We start from the raw sequence: 24,346 nt of genomic DNA on the forward strand, positions 1-24,346 counted from the left end.
TCTGGAGTTTGTTTGCAGAGGCTGGAAGCCCTGGCTCACACATTCTCATTCTCTCTCTCTCAATCTCTCTCTCTCTCTCCCCCTCTTTCTCTGTCAACTAAATAAATAAAAATAAAATATATTTTAAAAGCTATGTCTAGCATTATTACTTTGGATATGTATTTAGTCTAGGTTAGACTAGCATTAAAAGACTTATCTTTTTAAGATAGGTAATGCTACATAGATTTGATTTAGTAATCTTTATCAAAGTAATATGGTTGCAAAGTTTTGCTTAGCTCTTTAAGGTATTAAAACATGAAGAAACTAAAGTTATGAATCTTTTAGAAGAAGGAGTTTTGTGAATTTGTTTTAACATGTGTTGTCTAAATTGCTGGTTTTAGAGTGTTGACCAACACTCAACATCTCAAGCTGCTAAAGATAAAAGTCATCAGCTGGAAAGACAGTAGTGAAAGGGATCAAGATGACAGTCCTGTGAGTTCTCAGTGTTTTCTTACTATATATAAAAGTCCCAGCAAGAAAGGAAAATTTACTGAAGACCCATATTCCAATCTGAAAATCACTTGCATTGTATGTATTTATTTTTGTCATGGAGTTCTCCAGTGTGTATGTCTGTTTCCAAATGTATTTTTTTTTTATTTTGGACTCATTATCTAGGCCATACTGCACTCATGATCCTTCTGTTCTAGTTTCCTGAGTGCTTAGATTATAGCTATATATTTCCAGGCCAGGCTGTGAACTTACCTTAACCACTACTTCTGCAATAAATGCAGTGTCTAAATAAAGTTATGTTCTGTGGTATACAAGGCTAGCATTTCATTATATGAAAAATGAGGGACAGAGTTTACATCCAAGCCTACTTCCCCCAAATCCATGTTATCCCTTGAAAATATTTGCTTCATCATAATATCCTTAAAAATCTTAACATAAATCTGTCTCCAATCTTGTTCAGAATCTTCATATCAAGAAACCCAGGGCTGGAGAGATGGCATACTGCTTAAGGCACTTTCTGGCAAAGCCAAAGGACTGAGGTTCAATTCCCATTACTCATGTAAAGCCAAATGCACAAAGTGGTGCATGCATCTAGGGTTCATTTGCCATTGCTAGAGATCCTGGCTCACCCATTTTCTCTCTCTCTCTCTCTCCTCTCATCTCTGCCTCTCTCTGTCTCTCAAATAAGCAAATCAATAAATAGTAAAAAAGAAAAATAAGATGATTCATCCTGCAAACCTATGAAAACAGACAAATGATATGTCCAAAATGCAATGGTGGGATGAGATTTATGATAGTCATTCCCATTCTGAAAGAGAAATTAGAAGGTAAAAATGAGTTATGAGACACAAGCAACTCCAAAATCTACTGTAGAAAATTACACTTGATTTTAAATTCTTTAGAATTGTCCTCTCTGGTTCATTGTTATATCTTCCAGGGAAGAAGGTAGCTCCACTCATTCAGCCCTCAGCCCTCTATGGTGGCCTCACACTCTGGAGCCAAGGGGATTATTTCTTTTTAAGTGTTTTCACATATACAATGTTTATGTGTACAATTGTGATTTTTTTTAATTTACTGATTTTTTAATAAAAAGGTTGTACACATAGACCCTCTCTCCCCCCTTCCTGCCCCAATTCTGTTGAGGATCTTCAGTAGGATATTGGTATTCATTGTTGGGGGCACCAAGAGACCTCAGTCAATGTCTACCGGAATGGTGGAACCATGAGTTCTCAAACTATTCCCATCCACCCTGAAGCTCTTACAATCTTTCCTTCCCCTCTTCCATGATAATCCCTGACCCTTGGTGAGCAAGATGGAAATCTGATTTAGTGTTGTTTCCTCCATAGACTATGGATCTCTGTTTTTATGGTTTGAGCAACCACAGTATCTGTCACCATTTCCCTGGAACTGTTCTTCTGGCTAGCTGTGAGAGCAGCATTTGTGTCACCATTTCCCCTGTAATAACTTCTGGGCCTGGGTAAATGTGGTGGAGACGACCTGCTTCCTGGTAGACTAATGGCTCTTTCTTCTTGATGTATTGATGTATCCTTGTTCTTGCTTACATTCTCCCCCATCTTTAAAACAGAACAGATTCTCCAACAAAATATGAGAACAGTTTTAATAACAGGGAATAAGCCTAGTCATTAGAAAAATATATTGATGTGTATATCTATTCTTCTTAGGTAGAGAGCAATGGAGGTCCTCTCTGGAGCCTGTTGGTTTCCTATTCTAGGGAATCTGACTTATTTCCCAGAGCCAAATATGGGTTTATCCCCACTGAGGGGAGTCTCATGTCCAATCTGTGAGCAGTTGGTTATCTACATCAACTGTGTTCCACTATTAATAATTATTATTATCTCTTAATATCAACATCCTCAATGTCCCAACCAAAAGACATAGATTTGCAGACTGGGTTAAAGAGCAGGATCCTACAATTGTTGTTTCCAAGAAACTCACCTTTCTACAAAGGATAGATATTATCTTTGGGTGAAAGGTTGGAAAACAGTGTTTCAAGCAAATGGGCCTAGGATACAAGCAGGGGTTGCTATCCTAATATCTGACAAGGTCGACTTCAGTCCAATGTTAGTCAAGAAAGATAAGGAAGGTCACTTTATATGGATTAAGGGCACACTCCAACATGAGGACATTACAATCCTAAACATATATGCACCTAACATGGGGGCTCCCAAATTCATCAAACAAACACTATTAGAATTAAGGTCACAGATAACACCAAACATAGTGGTAATGGGTGAATTTAACACCCCACTCTCATCAATTGACAGGTCATCCCGGGAAAAAAATAAACAGAGAGGCATCTGGACTAAATGAGGTCATAGAAGGAATGGACCTAATAGATATATACAGGACATTTCATCCAAATGCTGCAGAATATACATTGTTTTCAGCAGCACATGGAACATTCTCTAAAATACACCATATATTAGGACACACACACAAAAATAATTGAAATAATTCCTTGCATTCTATCTGACCACAATGGAACTAAACTACAAATCAGTAGCAAGAAAGGCTATAGAGCATACACAAAATCATGGAAACTAAAGAATACACTACTAAATGATGAATGGGTCAATGAAGAAATCAAGAAGAAAATCAAAAAATTTATAGTGTCAAACAATAATGAGAACATAACATACAAAAATCTCGGGGACACATTGAAGGCAGTTCTAAGAGGTAAATTTATAGCTTTAAATGCCTATATTAAGACATTAGAAAGTTTGCAAGTAAACAACCTAATGCTTCACATTAATGCCTTGGAAAAAGAATAAGGCAAACCAAAAACCAGTAGATGGGAAGAAATAATAAGATTAGGGCAGAAATTAATGAAACAGAAACAAACAAACAAAAAAAAAAACAATCCAAAGAATTAATGAAATAAAGAGTTGGTTCTTTGAAAAGATAAACAAGATTGATAAACCCTTAGCAAATCTGACCAAAAGAAAGAGAGAAGAGACACAAATTAATAAAATTTGAGATGAAAAAGGTAGCATCACAACAGATTCCAGAGAAATTCAAAAAATCATAGGGACATAATATAAAAGCATATATTCCACAAAGTATGAAAATCTGAAAGAAATGGATGATTTCCTTGATTTATATGACCTACCTAAATTAAATCAAGATAAGATTAACCACTTAATTAGACCTATAACAAGCATGGAGATCTGAACAGTTATCAATATTCTCCCAACTAAAAAAAGCCCAGGCCCAGATGGATTCACTGCTGAATTTTACCAGACCTTCAAGGAAGAGCTAACACCATTGCTTCTTAAGCTTTTCTGGGAAATAGAAAAAGAAGGAATTCGACCAAACTCCTTCTATGAAGTCAGCATCACCCTGATACCAAAACCAGGCAAAGATAGAACAAAAAAAGAAAATTACAGACCAATCTCCCTCATGAACATAGATGCAAAAATTCTCAACAAAATATTGGCAAACAGAATACAAGAATATATCAAAAAGATCATTCACCCTGACCAAGTAGGCTTTATCCCAGAGATGCAGGGATGGTTCAACATACGCAAATCTATAAATGTAATACATTATATAAATGGGTTGAAGGACAAAAATCACATGATCATCTCATTAGATGCAGAGAAAGCATTTGACCAAATCCAACATCCCTTCATGATAAAAGTCCTGCAGAGACTGGCAATAGAAGGAACATATCTCAATATAATAAAAGTTATTTATGACAAGCCTACAGCCAACATATTACTAAATGGGGAAAAACTGGAAGCTTTTTCACTAAAATCAGGAACCAGACTTGGATGTCCACTGTCCTCACTTTTATTATACTTTTAGAAGTCTTAGCCATAGCAATAAGGCAAGAGACACACATAAAAGGGATACAAATTAGAAAGGAAGAGATCAAGTTATCATTTGCAGATGACATGATTCTATATATAAAGGACCCTAAAGACTCTACTAGCAAACTGTTAGAGCTGATAAAAACCTATAGCCATGTAGCAGGATACAAAATAAATGCACAGAAATCAGTAGCCTTCATATATGCTAACAACAAACACACAGAGGATGAAATCAGAGAATCACTCCCATTCACAATTGCATCAAAAAAAATAATAAAGTACCTTGGAATAAACCTAACCAAGGAAGTAAAGAATCTCTACAATGAGAACTTTAAAACACTCAGGCAAGAAATTGCAGAAGACACTAGAGAGTAGAGAAACATCCCTTGTTCCTGGATTGGAAGAATCAATATTGTGAAAATGGCAATCTTACCAAAAGCAATCTACACATTTAATGCAATCACTATCAAAATTCCTAAGGCATTCTTCATGGAAATAGAAAAAACAATCCAAAAATTCATTTGGAATCACAAAAAAACCTCAAATATCTAAAATAATACTCAGCAACAAAAATAAGGCTGGTGGTATCACCATACCTGATTTTAACCTATACTACAGAGCCATAGTAACAAAAACAGCATGGTACTGGCACAAAAACAGACATGTAGATCAGTGGAACAGAATAGAGGACCCAGATGTATGTCCAGGTAGCTATAGTCACCTGATATTCAATAAAAATGCCAAAAATACTCATTGGAGAAAAAACAGCCTCTTCAGCAAATGGTGGTGGAAAACTGGATATATATTTATAAAAAGATGAAAGTAGATTCTTCTCTCTCTCCATGCACAAGAATTAAGTCCAAATGGATTAAAGACCTTAACATCAGACCGGAAACTTTGAAACTGCTAGAGGAAAAAGTAGGGGAAACCCTTCAACATATTGGTCTTGGCAAAGACTTTCTGAATACAACCCCAATTGCTCAGGCAATAAAATCACAGATTAACCACTGGGACCTAATGAAATTACAAAGATTTTGCACTGCAAAGGACACAGTGAAAAAAGCAAAGAGGCAACCTACAGAATGGGAAAAAAATCTTTGCCAGCTATATTTCTGATAGAGGATTAATATCTAGGATATACAAAGAACTCAAAAAGTTAAATAATAAGGAATCAAACAAGCCAATCAAAAAATGGGCTATGGAGCTAAATAGAGAGTTCTCAAAGGAAGAAATACGAATGGCATATAAGCATCTTAAAAAATGTTCTACATCACTAGTCATCAGGGAAATGCAGATTAAAACTACATTGAGATTCCATCTCACTCCTGTCAGATTGGCCACCATCATGAAAACAAATGATCATAAATGTTGGCGGGGATGTGGAAAAAAAGGAACCCTTCTGCACTGCTGGTGGGAATGCAATCTGGTCCAGCCATTGTGGAAAACAGTGTGGAGGTTCCTAAAGCAGCTAGAGATTGATCTACCATATGACCCAGCTATAGCGCTCCTAGGCATATATCCAAAGGACTCATCTCATTTCCTTAGAAGTGCATGCTCAACCATGTTTATTGCTGCTCAATTTATAATAGCTGGGAAATGGAACCAGCCTAGATGTCCCTCAACAGATGAGTGGATAATGAAGATGTGGTACATTTATACAATGGAGTTCTACTCAGCAGTAAAGAAAAATGAAGTTATGAAATTTGCAGAAAAATGGATGGACCTGGAAAGGATTATACTAAGTGAGGTAACCCAGACCCAGAAAGCCAAGTGCCACATGTTCTCTCTCATATGTGGATCCTAGCTACAGATGATTGGGCTTCTGCGTGAGAATGAAAATACTTAGTAGCAGAGGCCAGTAAGTTAAAAAGGGAAGAGAAAGGAAGGGAGGAGGGTACTTAATAGGTTGATATTGTATATATGTAAGTACAATGATTGAGATGGGGAGGTAATATGATGGAGAATGGAATTTCAAAGGGGAAAGTGCGGGAGGGAGGGAGGATATTACCATAGGATATTTTTTATAATCATGGAAAATGTTAATAAAAATTGTGAAAAGAAAAAAATTATTAAAATGAGGGAAAAAATGATTTCTCCATCTTGGGGCTGGAGAGATGGTCTGGTGGCTTAAGGGCATTTTCCTGCCAAGCCTGATGGTCTGGGTTCGAGTCCCCAGTACCCACATAAAGCCAGCTGTGTACAAAGTGGCACATGTGTCTGGAGTTTGTTTGCTTAGGCTGGAGGCCATAATTACTTTTTCTGTCTGTCTCTCTCAGATAGGTAAGAAAATAAATAAAATATATTTTAAAACAAAAAAAATAAAATACAGAATCATATTATCTGCAAATGAGGCTAGGCCGAATTCTTTCATTCTAATTTTTATCCCTTTTATTTATTTCTTTTGTCTGATTGGTTGAAGTAAGTCTTCAAGCACTGTATTGAATATTATAGGTGAAGGTAGACACCCTGTCTTATTCCAAACCTTAGTGTGAAAGTTTCAATTTTTTCCCATTTTGTGTGTTAATGCATTTGATGGTTGTTTTATATCGTTTTTATCACGTTGATATTTTATCTCTCCAGTCTTTTATTCATGAAGGGATGCTATGTTTTGTCAAAGACTTTTTCTCCATGTATTGAGATGGTCATGCAGTTTCTTAAGTTAATTTGCATAATGCATTATGTTTATTGATTTCCATTTGTTGAACCATTTCTGCATCTCTGGGATGAAGCCTATCAAGTTGGATGGTGCTTTTGATTTGGTCTTAGATATGATTCGTAAAAATTTTATTAAGAAGTTTTATATCCAAGTTAATCAGAGATATTATCCTATACTTTTATTTTATCATTATGATTCTGATTTTTGTATTAGTGTAATTCTGCCTTTATAGGAGGAGTTAATGAGCATTCTTTCCTTTTTAATATTGTGAAATAACTTGAGAAGAATTGGTTTTGGTTCTTCTCTAAAGATTTTGTAGAATTAGTGAATCAATATGGACCTACATATTTTTTGGGGGGGTTGGGAGGTTTTAATACTTCTTTCTTGATATTACAATTCTATTCAGATAATTCATATTTTTTTGGTTTAGCCTTGATACATAGTATGAATCAAGAAATTAATCTGTTTTGTCCAGATTTTCCAGTTTAGTGGAACATAGGTCTTTGAAATATGTCCTCATTATTTTCTTAATTTCATTAGTATGTATTATAACATCTCCTTTTTCATCTCTCATTTTGTTGATTGGGATCTTCCTTTCATGAGAGCAATTTGGCCAGGGGTTGATCAGTTATGTTTATTTTCTCCAGAACCAGATCTTCACTTAATAGATTGTAAAATTGTTTTCTTCATTTATTTTATTTTTCTTTCTTTTGCATGTATTTACAAAATTGTCAAATTTTTATTTTGACACCTTCATATATCTATATAATGGATGTTAATATTATTCTTTTCTGTTACCCTGTCTTATTCCCCTCTCTCTAACAATTTCTTCTTCCAAATTAATCACCATCTTACTTTCATGTTACCCCTTTTTATTAAGTAGAAACTTTGGACAAATCATATGTTGGTACCATTCTTCTCCTCCCTGCCCACATTCCACTAAGGGCCCTCCTCTGTGGGGCTACTGTTTCACTATGGGATTATGAATTATGAGAGGAGCGGTCATTCACTGGGGGTGGGAAATGCCTCTGGATACTCCATGCCACCCTGTGGCTCTTATAATCTTTCTTCCCCCTCCTCCAAAAATGTTCCCTGAGCCTTGATGGAGTTGTTATAAGTCAACTTTAGTGTTAAGCTCTCGAAAACTTCTGGATTTTTACTTTAGTAATACTTGAGTGTCCTCAGTGTATATTGACAACAACCTGGCACAGATGGTCAGCACTTGAGAGCAGCACTCTTGCTTAACTCACCATTTCCTCTCTGGTTCCACCTTGACCCTGGATGGTATGCAAGAGGTGGCACATCTCATGCTAGAGATTTGGCTATATGTTTTTTGTCATATTGATAGATTTTGGTTGTCCCCAGTTTTGCTGGGTTCTATAAAGAAAAAAATATTCTCCAATGGAAAGTAAATGTAGCACAGGTGAAAGGGGATAAGCACTGTTAATTAAGAAAGATTTTGATGGGTGTAACCTCGCTTTTAGCCAAAGACTAGTGACAGCTTCTCACTGGAGACCATGACCCTTGTCCCCACAGAATTCTGACTTGGTTCTCAGAACCAGCCATGAGTTCCTTCCCACTGAGAAAGTCTCTTAGCCTATCAGAAAGCCATTTGTTACATGCTTAGGCTGGGTGCCACTATTGCACAGGTGTGTACATTTTGTCCATCGTTTAGCAGGGATCCCTGCTCAGTGGCTATTTTCCCCCAGCAGCTCATGTTGTGCTTTCCAGCACTATTTGAGCTAGCCATCAGGGAACTGGCTTACTTCCAAATTCCAGATTCCTGTATGATCTATTGTTCTGTGTCAGCAGTTTGTGGTGTCTTCAGAAAAAGGGTCTTTCCTTCTACCTCAGGAGGGTAATCAAGTACTTTGACAGAAGCCTGTCTTATTTGGGGGACCTTTTAAGTCTCAACAGATTAATGTGGGTTGTAACCAATTTCTGGCACTGGTGTGCTCTTCATTTCTAATTCATTGTTTTCTTCCCTAATCTTCATTAATTCTTTGTGACCATTATTTTGGGTTTGTGTTGTTGTTATTTTTTCAATTCCTTCATATAAATTGTTATTTTAAGATCTCTCTATTTTTGTAATGTAGGTATTTATGACTTAAACTTCCTTCTTAGGATTGCCTTCATGGTGCCCCATAGTTTTTTGCTTGTTTGTTTGTTTGTTTAGTTCTAGGATTTTTTTAAATTTCCTTTTTCATTTCTCCAATGACCCAGTCTTTGTTTAGTAGTGTGTTGTTTAACCTCTAGGTGTTTGTGTGTTTTAATGATTCCCTTCTTGTCGTTTCTAGCTTTATTGCATTATAGCCAGATATAATGCAAGTAGTTCTATTAAATTTACTAAATTTGTAGAGTCTTGCTTCCTGTTTTAGAAAAGGTTCTGTGAGCTGCTGTGAAGATAGTGTATTCTGTAGAGGTAGGGTGGACTGTTCTGATGATGTCTATTAAGTCCATTTGATCTATGTTGTTCTTTAGTTCCATTTTTTTTTTCTGTTTAGATAGTTTGTCTATTGATGACAATGAGGTATTAAAGTCACCTATTACTGTTATGCTAGGAATTATTTCTGATTTACTGTCTGTTGTGTTAAGATTGATGTCTGATTTAATGTCTAGTTGATTTTACTTCATAAAATTTGGTACACCTGTGTTTGTTGCATATATGATTCTAATATCCTGTTGTTGAATTGCTCCCTTGATGAATACAAAATGACTTTCCTTATATCTTTGGACAACTATTTTATCTGATATTACTATAGCTACACATGTTCTTTTCCCCTATTCTTACTTGCTTGGAATGATTGTTACCATCCTTTCACCCCAAGGTGATATCTATCTTTAATGGTAAGGAGGAATTCCTGAAGGCAGTGAGTGGATGAATCCACTTTTCTCATCAAGCCTGTTAACTTGTCTTTGGATTTTTGGGTTTGTTGATACACATTTTATAATTTAAAAATTGAGTTAATCTCTGTCAAGTTGTAGGTTTTTGTGACTTTTGATGTTTTTGATCTTCATTTGCTTTCTTATATGTTCTAGTTTTTTTTTTCCTTTGGCCCTGTGCATTTGTTTGTGTGTGTGTGTTTGTGGGGGGGGGGGAGAGAGCGAAAAAGAGAAGGAGGTGGGGAGAACTTCCAGACCCTCCAGACACTGTAATCCAACTCTAGATGTGTGCACCACCTAGTGTGCATATGCGACGTTGTGCTCTTGCATCACCTTGTGCAACTGGCTTACATGGGACCTGTGGAGTCAAACAGGAGTCCTTAGTCTTGGCAGGTAAGCACCTTAACCACCAAACCTTCTCTCCAGCCCAATGTTCTAGTTTTGATTATTGTTCTTTTTCCCTCTTGAAGACTCTTGAGTATGTTTACTCTCCTCTTCAGTACAAAGTATTCCATGCAGTATTATCTATAGGGTTGGTTTAGTGCTCATATATTTATAAAGTTGGCTTTTATTATTTATTTATTTATTTATTTTGGTTTTTCAAGGTAGGGTCTCACTCTGGCCCAGGCTGACCTGGAACTAACTATGTAGTCTCAGGGTGGTCTCGAACTCATGGTGATCCTCCTACCTCTGCCTCCTGAATGCTGGGATTAAAGGCATGCTCCATCATGCCCAGCTAAGTTGGCTTTTATTATGGGACTTTTTTTTTCACCTATTATGATGGATAATTTGACTGAATATAGTAGTTTGGGTTGGCAGCCAGTCTTTAAAAATTTTTAATTCTGCATTTCAAACACTTCTTGCTTTTAGAATTTCCATTGAAAAATTACATGTAATTTTGATGGCTTACTTTTGTAAGTGATGAGCTCTTTTCTTATCTTGTAGCTTTTAGTACTCTATTTATTTTGTACAGTTAGTAATTTAACTATAATATGATGTTTTGATTTTCTTCTCTGGTTTTGTGTATTTGGTGTTCCCTGTGCCTCTTGTACCTGGATGGATCTCTTTTTTATAATTTTCAGAACTTTTTCTTCTATAACCTAATTGAAGATATTCTCTATGCCCCTAACTTGTAGTCCTGCTCCTTCTTGTATACCCATGATTCAAATGTTTGATCTCCCCATGTTGTCCCACATTTCCCTCGTGTTCTGGTGGTATGTTTTTATTGTTGCTGTTTTTAACCATTAATGTGGCCTCCCAAACTATTTCCTCTGTGTTGTCCTCAAGTCCCAGTAGTCTGTCCTCCACATGTTCTGTTCTGTTGGTGAGGCTCTCTTGGAAGCCTTTTCAGTTATTTCATTTTGGATTTCTGTTTGCTTTTTCTTCAGTATCTGCTCTTTATTTAGTTCTATTTTCATTTATTGATTTTACTTTGTCATTGTTTTTAGTTGATTGATTGTGCTTTCTTGGAATTCATTGAGGCCTTTAATAATGACATCTTTGAATACATTAAATTCATTCTGGTGTCTATTGTTGGTTATTTTTTCATTTCATTCATCCATTTTTCCATAGTCTCATTAAGTTTGTTGAAGATGCATATCATAATTGCATTTTGGAATTCTTTGTCTGGAGTTATCTCTAAGTAGTTTTCATTGGCAGCTTCTACTACAGCACAAAGCATTCTTGATGGGGATAACTTGCCTTGATTTCTTGTGACATTTATTTTACATTGGAGTTTGTCCCTCTGTAAATTGTGCTTTGAATTATATGTCCCCCATAAACACAAAGGCTCTGAATGCTTGGTCCCCAGTTGGTGATTTGGTAAATGGAGCCATGCTGGAGGAGGTGTTTTGTTGGAAGTGAACTAAGGAGTGTTACAATCAGCTCTTACTTGCCAGAGCTCACTTCACTCTCTTGCTGCTATTTTCTACCTTCTATGGCATATTGTGTTTTCCAGCCACATGACTTGCTTTTCTCTGCCATCATAAAGCTTCCCCTTGAGACTGTAAGCCTAAATAAAACTTTTCCTGTCATCAGCTGCTTTTGGTCAAGTGTTTTGCCTCAGTAATGCAAGGCTAATTATAGCAGAATTTATCTTTTTGTCTTCTGAGAATACAGGAACAGGCAGCTTTTGTGAGGCCTATGTTAAGTGATCTGGTCATGCACAGACTGGTGGTCTAGGCACAGGTCTGGGCTTGAAACATTGGAAGCTGAGTAGCCTACCCATTTGTAGGTATACTCCATAGGAGACTATGCACTGGGGAAGGTGACTAGTTTGGGGGTTCCTAGTCTAATCCTCTTTCCTGAGTGTGGGTCCATATGGACATAGGCCTTCCAATTTGATGATTGATTTAATCCATGGTCATAAGCCTAAATTTTTCTTTGGTTTGTAGGTATGTTTGTGTGTGTATATGTGTGTGTGTGTGTGTGTGTGTGTGTGTGTGTGTGTGTGGTGTTGTGGTATGCATGTGCTATGTGTGGTGTATAGTATATACAGGTATGTAGATGAATGGGCCTGCATGCATATTCACCAGAGAATAGACGAGAATCACTCCACATATTTCTTTTCTTGATATGGGGTATCTTCCTCAACCTAGAGCTACTGTCTGTCTGAAATAGCCAGTAATTCTCCATTTTCCACCTCAGTGTCTCAGAGACTGGGGTTCACACACATGCTTAGACACATCCAGTTTTTTTTTTTTTTTTAATTTGAAATTTATTGGGAAGTTTAATCTATGAACATATGGCAAACTAACTGTATTCCTATTGGGTTATTCTCTTATTTTCCCTTTCTTTTGCCCCCATTCCATTGAGGGCCCTCTTCAGTGGGTATTGATAGTCATGTTGGGGTCACAATTACACCAGTTAGTTTCTATGAGGAAGAAAATGCCTCATAGTACATCTTTCCACTCTATAGTTCTTGCATTCTTTCTGACTCATTTTCTTCAATACTCCCTTATCCTTGGGGGACATGGTAGAAGTCTACTTCAGTGTTCAGCCTCATATTTTCTGCTTAGATAATTTTTGTATCTCCTCAGTGTCTACTGCCAAACTGTGGAAAAGCCTCTCTGGCTAACCATGACAGAAGTAATCATATTTAATCTGCCTCTTCCCCTGTAATGTTTCCTGGACTGATCGCTGTGATACTGACAACTGTTAGTTATCAAATTAGGCATTTAGTTTTCTTTTGTCATTTTGATGGGTCTTGAGTCTCCCACGGTATTTGCCACCATCTGTAAAAACCAGGTTTCCTAACCAAATGTGTCAGCAGCATTGATAAAAGGGGATAAACTTATACAATTAGAAGGCAGTTTGATGAGCATAACTTCTTTACTTAGCCAGAAAGCAATGTCAGCTTCCCTCTGTGATTTATGATCTTTTAAGCCATAGGCTTTTGACTTGGTTCTTAGTACCAGGCATGAATTCCCTCCCACTGAGCAGACCTCGTATCCAAACAAAGCAGTTGATTATTCCCTTAATTTATGTGCTACTATTCCACCACTGGTAAATTTTGTAGCTTGCATGATCCACTGCTTGTTTACACTGTTGGTGACATTTATCCCCTAGTAGCTTGCATAGTGATTTCCAGCACCATGACAGCTCGGTGGCATGGAAGTTGCTTCCATCTAATTTTCTTGATTTTTCAAATGTCCTGCAATTGCAGCCTATAAACCAAGGTTTTGTATGTGGGATAGTTTCTGGGGATTTGGATTTGGTCTCTAAGAGGCCCTCATGTTTAAACAGAAAATTCTTTTAATTGCTGACCCATCTCCCCAGCCCACATTTAATCTCCTTGTTGAGAACTTTATTGTATGAACATATTGCATATTAGTCCCATTCCCATCATATTAATTTACCAGTCACTCTCTGTGGCTTGGTTGGGAGGGGGGGTAATGTCTCTAATGCCTCAGAGTATGCCTTCCCAGATTGTGGCTCTTATATTTGCTCCTATAATGTTTCCTAAGCCTTGGAGGATGTATTATAAGTCCCTTTTGTGTTAAATTCTTGGCAGACTGATATTCTCCTTTGATTAGTTTTGAGTTTCTTCAGTATCTACTACAATCTTCTTGCAGGGGGTTGTCAGACTATCAGAGAGCAGCTCTCATTTAATCTGTGTCTATATCGGTAATGTTTCCTGGGCCATGACAGATGTGATAGAGATGACTCATCTCCAAGTCTAATAGTTTTATATTTTAATTTTTAATCAATGTACAAAATAATTTGCTTTATTATAATATTTTCATAAATGTGTATCACTGTACTTTACTCATTATTTGTCCTCTGTTGTCTCCTGTACCCCTCTTCCTCCTCACTGTTTCCCTTTTTCCACTAAATAGTTCAATCCCCTTTATGTTTTCATATATTTTTACATATATGTGCATATATACACATATATGTATAAAAATATAGATTCCATGTGGAAGAAAATAAGTGATGTTTATATTTATCTTTCATCTACCCCATTACCCTCTCATGTTCCCACCACTCCCTCTCCCATTAGTTGCCACTATTCTCAATAGTCCTTATTTCTGCTTCTCCTTTTCCCTCTGTATCTCTCTTTCTCTCTCTCATATTCTAATTCTACATATGAAAGAGAACTTGATATATGTTTTTCTGTGTCTGAATTATATTGTTTAACATGGTGAGATCTGTGTTTATTTTAATTCAAATGATATTTCATATTTATTTATGTAAACCACGTCTTGAGCAAATGATTCTTCAACCTCACCTTTGTGAACTGTAAAGTACATGCTTCCTCATTTTTTTCAGTATATTGAGGATGACAGTTTCCCAAATGTTCACATTTTCCTTAATAACTTCCTTTTTGCTTAGCAATTCCCTTCCAGTAAATATCTCTCCTCTTATATTTTGCTATAAATATGAAGGATAAAACAGATCATGCCTTCACAATTTGATCAGAAAAATTCTCAGCTACATATCCTGTATTATCACTTACAAGCTGAGCTTTCCATGCAAGCAGAGTACAAGTTGACTAAGCCCTCTGTCACAGTATAAGAAGGTTCACCTTCCCTAATACCATTCCTTATGTCTGTCTGAAACTCTGCCACAATAACCTTTCAGGTTACTATTTATAGGCACTTTGTTCTATTCATAATGATGTATGGTGTTGTCTAAGATAATGGAAATTCCTCTACAGGTTTCTTTTTTTTTTTTTTTTTTTTTTTTTTTCTGAGCTCCCACTAAATTTTCCTTTAAAGTTTGGGTTTCTACCAACAGGAATTTCTGGGCCTTCTCTATTCCTTTCAAAATTTTACAGATTTGACTCATTATCTAATTTCAAAGCTGCTTTCACATTTTTAGCTATTTGTTACACCGTCATCCCACTTTCTAGTATCAAAATGTTTACTAGTGTGTTAGGACTGTTAAGAGTGCAATAAATTGGCTGACTTAATGAACATAAAATCACTATATAATCATACTCTTTGAAAAGTCCATGCACACTTATAAAGTATCTCAAAATTTATTTAAGTTTATATTTTAGTTTTTTAATTTTATTTTTAAGTAGGGTTTCATGCTAGTGCAGATTGACCTGAAACTCACTCTGTAGCCCCAGGCTAGTCTCAAACTCACAGCAATTCTACCTCTGCCTCCCAAGGGTAGGGATTGAAGATCTGCACCATCACCTGAGAGAGAGAGTAATGGCACACCAGGGCCCCAGCCACTGAAATCAAATGCCAGACAATTGCGCCACCTAGTGGGCATGTGTGACCTTGCACTTGCCTCACCTTTGCATCTGGCTTACATGGGATCTGGAAAGATATGAACATGCATCCTTAGCCTTTCCAGGCAAGTGCTCTAACTGGTAAGTCATCTCTCCAGTCCCCAAATAAACTTTTATTTGTTAAAAGTTTACATGTTCCAGGCATGGTGGTGCATGCCTTGAATCCCAGCACTCGGTAGCAGAGGTAGGAGGTTCACTATGAGGTTGGGGGCACCCTGAGACTACATAGTGAATTCTAGGTCACCCTGAGCTAGACTGAGACCCTACCTCAAAAAAATGATTACATTAAAATGGTGTTTTCATGTTTATAGATACTTCTTTTTAGTTCATTAACAACTATCAGAACAAAGAACACTATAATGAGAGAAAAATATTTTGATAAAATAAGGTGAGCAAAATATATGTTGTTTTTACCATGACATTTTTATTTTGCTTTATACCTTTAATATTGGAAATGAAATAATCAAAATTAATCATCAGTATTTTCTTATAAAAGCACGATTCTCCTTACCTTCCATATAAGATGCTCCCTTTTTTCATTATTAATTTTAGTTCAAAAAATAGTTGTTAAGGATCTACTAGCTCAAAATTCAAATCCAAAGTCTATTCTCTTGTAGAATGCTTAATTTTATAGAAGATATAGATTTTTTAATGTGTGATTTTAGAACATTGTGATGTGCAGTAAAATAGGTATTGTGAAAATTTTCCCTGAGTAGATGAACAAATATATATATTTGTATATATTTGACAACTTCTATACTTACAGACAACATATGATGGTATTTCCCTCCCCTCCCCTACATTCCCCTTTATAACTCTGCTCCCATCATATCCCCTCCCTCTCTCCATTAGCCTCTCTTTTAATTTGATGTCATCATCTTTTTCTCCTATTATGAGGTAATTGTGTAGGTATTGCTAGGCACTGCAAGGTTTTGGATATCAAGGCCAATTTCTGTCCGGACAGTTGTATGTAAGGAGTGGTGCCCTTCCTTTGGCTCTTACATTCTTTCGGCCACCTCTTCTGTAATGGACCCTGAGCATTGGAGGTTGTGAGATGTTTCTGTGCTGGACACTCCTCTGTCCCCTCTTCTCAGCACTATGTTGCCTTTTGGGTCATCCCAGTGGTCATCACCATCTGAAAAGAGAAGTTTCTCTAACCAGAAATGAGATTAGCATTAAATATGAATATGAACATTAAGTATAGTGCTTTTAGGACAATTTGGTGAGAGTATTATATGCATTTGTACAGAAAAGAGCAGGCTTTATACCCTTAAGGCTCATGACCTCCCCTGTCATATGCATTTGATTAGGTTTTAAGTACTAGGCATGTATTCTCTCCCATAGAGCAGGGCTTCAGTCCAATTAGAGAGCAGTTGGTTTCCCCCAGAGCAGACATGCCACTATTGCACTTGTTCAGTCATTTGACCTGTCTGGCCAAACTTGAGGTTTCCACTGTTTACTGATTTCACTGCTGATGACTTCTGTCTCCCATAGGACTGCATAGTACAGCTTTTTCCAACTTTCAGTTGTCTGGGTTACAGGGAAAAGGTTTTCTGCTCAGCACCAGCTTGATTTCTCAGTGACTTTGAAACTCAGGCATGTGAAGTATTCAGCAACATGGTCTTATCATCTCTTTCTCATGGGAAACAAAGGGCCTTGGCAAAGCCTATAATGTTTTGGAGGCAACAGGGACCTCCTTGGCCAACAACTCACTGGAAATTTGCACTGAAAATTTTCTAGATTCATATGACCTACCAAAAATTAAATCAAGATGAGATAAAACATGTAAATAGACCTATAAAAAGTATGGAGATCCAAGTAGTTATAAAAAGTCTCCCAACTAAAAAAGTCCAGGCACAGATGGATTCACTGGTGAATTTTACCAGACCTTCATGGAAGAGCTAACACCAGTGCTTCTCAAACTTTTCCATAAAATAGTAAAAGAAGGAATTCTACTAAACTCCTTCTATAAAGCCAGCATCACCCTCATACCAAAACTAGTCAAAGACAGAACAACAAAAAAGAAAATGAAAATTACAGACCAATATCCCTCATGAACATAGATGCAAAAACACTGAACAAAATATTGGCAAACAGAATACAAGAATATATTAAAAAAATATTCACCCTAGCCAAGTTGGCTTTATCCCAGGGATGCAGCGATGGTTCAACATTCGCAAACTGATAAATGTAATACATCATATAAATGGTCTGGAGGCTAAAATCACATGATCATCTCAATAGATGCAGAAAAGGCATTCAACAAAATCCAACATGCTTTCATGGTAAAAGTCTTACCGAAACTGGTAATAAAAGGAACATTTCTCAACATAATAAACACTATTTATGACAAACCTACAGCCAACATAATACTAAATAGAGAAAAACTTGAAGTTTTTCCACCAAATTCAGGAACAAAACCAGGGTTTCCACTGTTCCCACTTTTATTTAATATAGTACTAGAAGTCAAAGCTATAGCAATAAGGCAAGAGACACTCATAAAAGGGATGCAAATTGGAAAGGAAGAGATCAAATTATCAGTATTTACAGATGATATGATTCTATACACAAAAGACCCTAAACACTCTACCAGCAAACTGTTTGAGCTGATAAACACTTTTAGCAGCATAGCAAGATACAAAATAAATACACGAAATCAGTAGCTTTCCTATATACTAACAACAAACCTGCAGAAATCAGGAATTCTCTCCCATTCACAATTACCTCAAAAAAAGAAAAAAAGTACCTTGTAATAAACTTAACCAAGGAAGTGAAGGTAATGACTTTCTGAATATAACCCCAATTGCTCAGAAAATAAAACCACTAATCAACCACTGTGATCTCATGAAATTACAATGCTTTTGTACAGCAAAGGACCCTGTGAATAGAGCAAAGAGACAACCTACAGAATGGGAGAAAATCTTTGCCTGCTACACATCTGACAGGGGATTAATATCCAGAATATACAAAAGAGTCACAAAATTAGAACAATAAGAAATCAAACAACCCAATTAAAAATAGGCCATGGAGCTAAATAGAAAGTTCTTTACAGAAGAAATACAGATGGCATAAAAACATCTAAAAAAAAAAAAAGCCATCAGGGAAATGCAAATTAAAACTACTTTTTGATTCCATCTCTCTCCTGTCAGAATGGCTACCATCCTGAAAACAAATGACAATAAATGTTGGTAAGGATGTGGTAAAAGGGGAACCCTTCTAAACTGTTGGTAGGAATGTAATCTGGTACAGCCATTGTGGAAATCAGTGTGGAGGTTCTTGAGACAGCTAAAAATAGATTTGCCATATGATCCAGCTATAGCACTCTTAGACATTTATCCTAATAACTCTTCTCACTACCTTAGAAATACTTGCACAACCATGTTTATTGCTGCTCTATTCACAAGAGCTAGGAAATGGAACCAGTCTAGATATCCATCCACAGATGAATGGATAATAAAGATGTGGTACATTTACACAATGAAGTTCTATTCAGTGGTTAAAAAATGAAATTATGAAATTCACAGGAAAATGGATAGATCTGGAAAGGATTAAACTAAGTGAGGTAACCCCATCCCAGAAAGCCAAATTTCACATGTTCTCCCTCGTATGTGGATCCTAGCTACAAATGTATGGACTTTTGTATGAACTAGAACCAAAAATCAGTAGCAGAGGCCTAGAAGCTAGAAAAAGGCTATAAGGGAGGGAGGAGAGGGAAGGACTTTAGGGGATGGTATTGTATATATGTAAGTAGAAAAACAGATTACAGAGGCTAAGCTAGGTCAGTGGAAGAGATTGTATAGAAGAAGGGTGGGGGGAAGGTCAATCAAAATTCAGAATATTCTGAATAAAACATATGAAAAGCTACTTTCTTGAATAATGGCACATCCAGAAGCCATATATTGTTACTAGAACAAATATCTTTTCACCCTAGATAGGGCACCAATGACAGACCAAAGAAACTATTTTACCCAAATCTATTTTCATGAACCAATGAGTTTACTTAGAGTTACTTACAGGGATATGAGTAAGGGGTTATTTACAAGCAGCTACAGTACTGAAGAGATATTTTCTATATATCCCATCAACCTTTAACTGCCTATGGATCCTCATGGAGGAAAAGGGCCTCATGATCCCCTCCCCCTAGCAACCATTAACTACTTATAGATTCCCTGAAAGGGGTATGTCTTTGGGACCTCATCTCCAATGGGCCCATGCTCTGGTGGTCTCTTGGGGGTAATCACAGCTGCTAAGAGTTCAGGAGGGCAAGGGGTCATGCTATTACTGGTGGGAAGCCTACCATAAGGACATTTTAACTTATGGTGCTATGCCAACATATTGAATTAGCAGTTGTCCTTGAAAAGTCAGGAGAGGCTTCATGTGGGAAATGATTGAGCTAAAACCTGAAAGATAAATAGGAGTTTATCAGGCAAAGGAAATGGAATAGAGGATTGTTCCATGCAGAAAGAAAACCATGAAGGTCTAAAGTGGTATGGAACTATCAAAAACCTTTGTAGTGAAGTTGGAGATATAAGCAAAGCTATTTTTCAGGACTGTGGAATGAAGAAAATATGGCTATTGTGCTGATTTTTAAATTCCCATTAAAGAGAATGAAAATGTTTCCATTTTAGTTGATATATAATAAGATTAAATTCTCTCTTTTGTGGATTGCTCCTTAAAAGAATATTTAAATCTATTGCAGTTTTTTGAATATTACTGAATGGATGTTTTTTCATAATTACAGGAATATTTTTAAATTGTTACATTTAAAAACCTTAAATTGCATATTTTATAAAATTACAACATTAAAAATAAATTCTGAAGGTGAGAGTGGTGGCACATACCTTTAATCCCAGCACTCATGATGCAGATGTAGGAGGATCGCTGTGAGTTAAAGGCCACCCTGAGACTTCGTGGTGAATTCCAGATTAGACTGGGCTAGAGAGAGACCATACCTCGAAAAACTGGGAAAAAAATATTCTGAATAGACCTAATTAGCTTTTTTTCCCAGTATGAGTCGCCTGTTTATAATTATTGGTTATATTTTAGTTATTTCGAGAGTTTTTGTATCTCAGGCATATGCTTATAAAGAAATGGAAATACACAGACCCTGTATATCACACATCTTCCAAGGTATGTTGCTGTTATTATTATTTTTTTATGAAGATTTTGTGTAACCCAAGCCTGTTGCATTCAGATTGGTATTTAAATGATTATATATTCTATGTTATAATTAAGATATAAATGTTTTATATGAATTTATGTCATTGGGAAAAGTAGTTTCCTATTATCTCAAAAGTGAAAGAACTATAATAGTAGTTACTAAAGGCTGGGAATAAGAGTAGAGGGATGGAGGCAGAACAATTTTAAGGTGCTTTCTGTTGTTCTGTAGCATAATAATGTAGTAACCATGGTTGAGATTTATTGTGTTTTTCATAAATATCTAGTTGAGTTTTTGTATGGTCTCAACATAAATGATACATTTTTGAATTGATATATTTGCTGGTTACTCTGATCTGATTATTATACATTGCATACATGTATTTAAACATCACACTGTACCATAGAAATGTGTAGGTGCATCTGGCTTTATTTTTATTTTGTTTGTTTATTTTTTATTGACATCTTTCATAATTGTAGACAATAACCCATGGTAATTCCCTCCCTTCCCACACTTTCCCCTTTGAAACTCCACTCTCCATCATATCCCCTCCTCCTCTCAATCAGTTTCTCTTTTATTTTGATGTCATGATCTTTTCCTCTTATTATGATGGTCTTGTATAGGTAGCATCAGGCACTGTGAGGTCATGGATATCCAGGCCATTTTGTGTCTGTAGGAGCACGTTGTAAGGAGTCCTATCCTTCCTTTAGCTCTTACATTCTTTCCACCACCTCTTCCACAATGGACCCTGAGCCTTGGAAGGTGTGCTAGAGATATTTCATAGCTGTCACTTTAAAAAAATAAGTAGTCTATGTGAACAGCTTCCATGTATTAAAATGGTAAAATATATTTTAATAAAAGATCTTAACTATCAATGTAGATATTCTTTTGGCTAGAAGAAAGAAATACATTAACCTCAACTAGAAAGCAGAAAATACAGGCAAGCCTGTTTGAAGATTCAGGTTATTAATGCTTAGTGACAAGGACAAGTAGTGATACAAGAGAAGTGGTCACAAGCTCATGTGTCTTGTTTGTGATTCTTGCTATTTAAGTGGGTGTTCATCATCCTATCTGCTGCTAACATTAATTTCACAATTAAAATAAATATTTTATGTCAATATGTATAGCGTACTTGAGATTAATATCATGAGTGATATTGTAAGAAACAGAAACTACTGAAGGCAAAAAATGTAATGGTTTTTCCACATGATTCTGTATAGGGCTTGCTATTCATTTTTCTAGGAAAAATGTCAGTGAATATTTTAGATAGTTTTAGCCAAAAAGGGATATATTTTTACAAAGACACTTGTAACTCAGTATAACTTGAAATTTAAATGTTGCATTATTTGAATACTATCTAAAAATTTTACTGAAATTTTTCAATATTTGCATACTTGTTGTAAGTTAAATTTCTTGAAAAGCCCATCCTTTTAAAGAAATCACCTCCTATTGAGCACCATGCACCTGGTGTCCATTTGAAGATGCTCTTATACACACTTTGAAAATACAACTAACTCTAATTCAAAATGAAAGCAATTTTATGTGGAATATTACTATATTTCATTTAATGATGAATTTCATTGCACTTTGGTAATAATATTCCCTTTAATATTTTCCCTTAATATCCAATATCTCTCTCAGGTACATCTGTTTTGCAGCAGTAAATGGGTAAATAGCAATTTTTAAACGTGAAAGTAACTATAAAAATATTTACCAGTTTGTTTGTTTGGTAGTAGTATATTTGTATAAAGATTGGCTTTTTGGTTAATGGAAGAGTGATTAAGTAGGAGGTTTATCTATTTTTTATTTTTTTTTTGAGGTACGGTCTTGCTGTATCCCAGGCTGACCTGGAATTCACTATGTAGTCTCAGAGTGGTCTTGAATTTGTGGTGATCCTCCTACCACTGCCTCCCAGGTGCTGGGATTAAAGGAATGCACTGCCAGATCTAGCTGAGGTTTAACTTTTATTTGATAGTTGATGGAGATAAATCCAAGCATGTCTTATTTCTTTTTTCACTACTGGGTTGACCAGTTTTACATTAGGGTTCATTTCTGAAGTGGTTTGTTAATATGATTTAGTGTGAGTAGATAATAACTTAATGTAAATTAAATCATATATGGGATACTGCCTCTGGGTTAAATCTTTTAACCCTTTTCCTCCATCTTAGTTTTGGCATGATTTTTATTTTGTTTGCATTCTTCATCTAGACAGAGGTAAGACTGTCATTTGTTCCATTCAATCCTGTTAAATATTATGTGTTAGTGAAACTTACAAAATATTTTGATAACAGATTTTGTTGATTGTTACATGACATAGATATGTAACTGGATTATTTTAAGCAACACCATTCTTTTAAAAATTAATCTATCTGTAAAAATAATGTCATTTACAGGGACTGGGAGCATAATTCAGTGCTAGAGTATTGCCTAGAATGCTCAAGGCCCTTAGTTCAATCACTTATACTCTAAATAAATGAATAAATAATGCACAATCGGTACTACTAACCCAAAGTGTTAGATTTATGTGGGTGAGCTAATAAAGTATCTTCATTCCCTATTCTAGACAAACTGTACTCCAAATAATGCTGAGTAATTTTTCCATTGTTTCAATGAACATTTCATATGATTATAGTAAAAAAATAAAGTATGTTTGTAGTTTTTAACAAAGTATGCTTGGGACTAAGGGAGAGGAAATTATTTTCCCAACAAAGTGTAAACTGATTATATTTTTCATATTTTATTTTTATTTATTAATTAATTGACAGAGAAAGAGGGATAGAGAGAGAGAAAATGGGCACGCAGCTACTGCAAACAAACTCCAGATACGTGTGCCCCCTTGTGCATCTGGTTAACGTGGGTCCTGTGGAATCGAACCAGGGTCCTTTCGGCTTTGCAGGCAAACACCTTAACCGCTAAGCCATCCCTCCAGCCCTAAAACTGATTTTGTTTTAATTCTCAGAATTACCTGAAGTCTAAATTCTAAAACTTAAAGAGTAAAACATAATTACTTTTAGATTTTGTGTTTCTCTGCTGAACATAATATCCAAGAAAACAAGGTAAATTTGTATTATTCAGTTTTAGCTTGGTGACTAAATTTATCATAAAAATTTATAACCTTATCTGCTTACAATATCCCTTCTAATTTATCTACTAAAAGTAATATACTCTTCACATTTAAATAATAATAGTACCAGCCATTTATTTCAATACTAATTTTCCATATATTATGAAATGAATTTTTTGTATACATTATACTTACTTCATAGGCAGTGATTACTTGAAATTAATTTAATTTCTCTCCCATTTCATTGTGTTTGAAAGAAAGCCTTTGTTTATTTGCAATTTATCATTACCATAGAAATGATTGGTTCTTAAACTACAGAAAGAAGCAAATTCAAGAATAGCTGGCTAAACTAGTAATAAAAGTAGAGATTAAAGAGTGGGGGAAAGGGTGAGCAGTTAACATGCTTGCTCGGCAATGATTAAGACCTAAGGTTAGATCTCCAATAACTTAAAAAATAATGTCCTCCATGGCAATGTGTGCCTGTAATGCTAGTATTGGAGAGACAGCGAAAAGGAAATTT

The 24,346-nt window shown here is 35.9% G+C and overlaps 1 protein-coding gene across 1 annotated transcript in view; it reads left to right on the forward strand.

Annotated features, from left to right (window-relative positions):
- Radx (RPA1 related single stranded DNA binding protein, X-linked) overlaps positions 1 to 24,346 on the forward strand; it is a 207,631-nt gene that overhangs the window by 162,936 nt on the left and 20,349 nt on the right. The window contains 2 exon segments of the mRNA XM_045139920.1: positions 381 to 413; positions 415 to 567. Of these exon segments, the coding sequence (XP_044995855.1) occupies positions 381 to 413; positions 415 to 567 (186 nt within the window).

This window comes from Jaculus jaculus, chromosome X, assembly GCF_020740685.1.
Source record: "Jaculus jaculus isolate mJacJac1 chromosome X, mJacJac1.mat.Y.cur, whole genome shotgun sequence".
NCBI lineage: Eukaryota > Metazoa > Chordata > Mammalia > Rodentia > Dipodidae > Jaculus > Jaculus jaculus.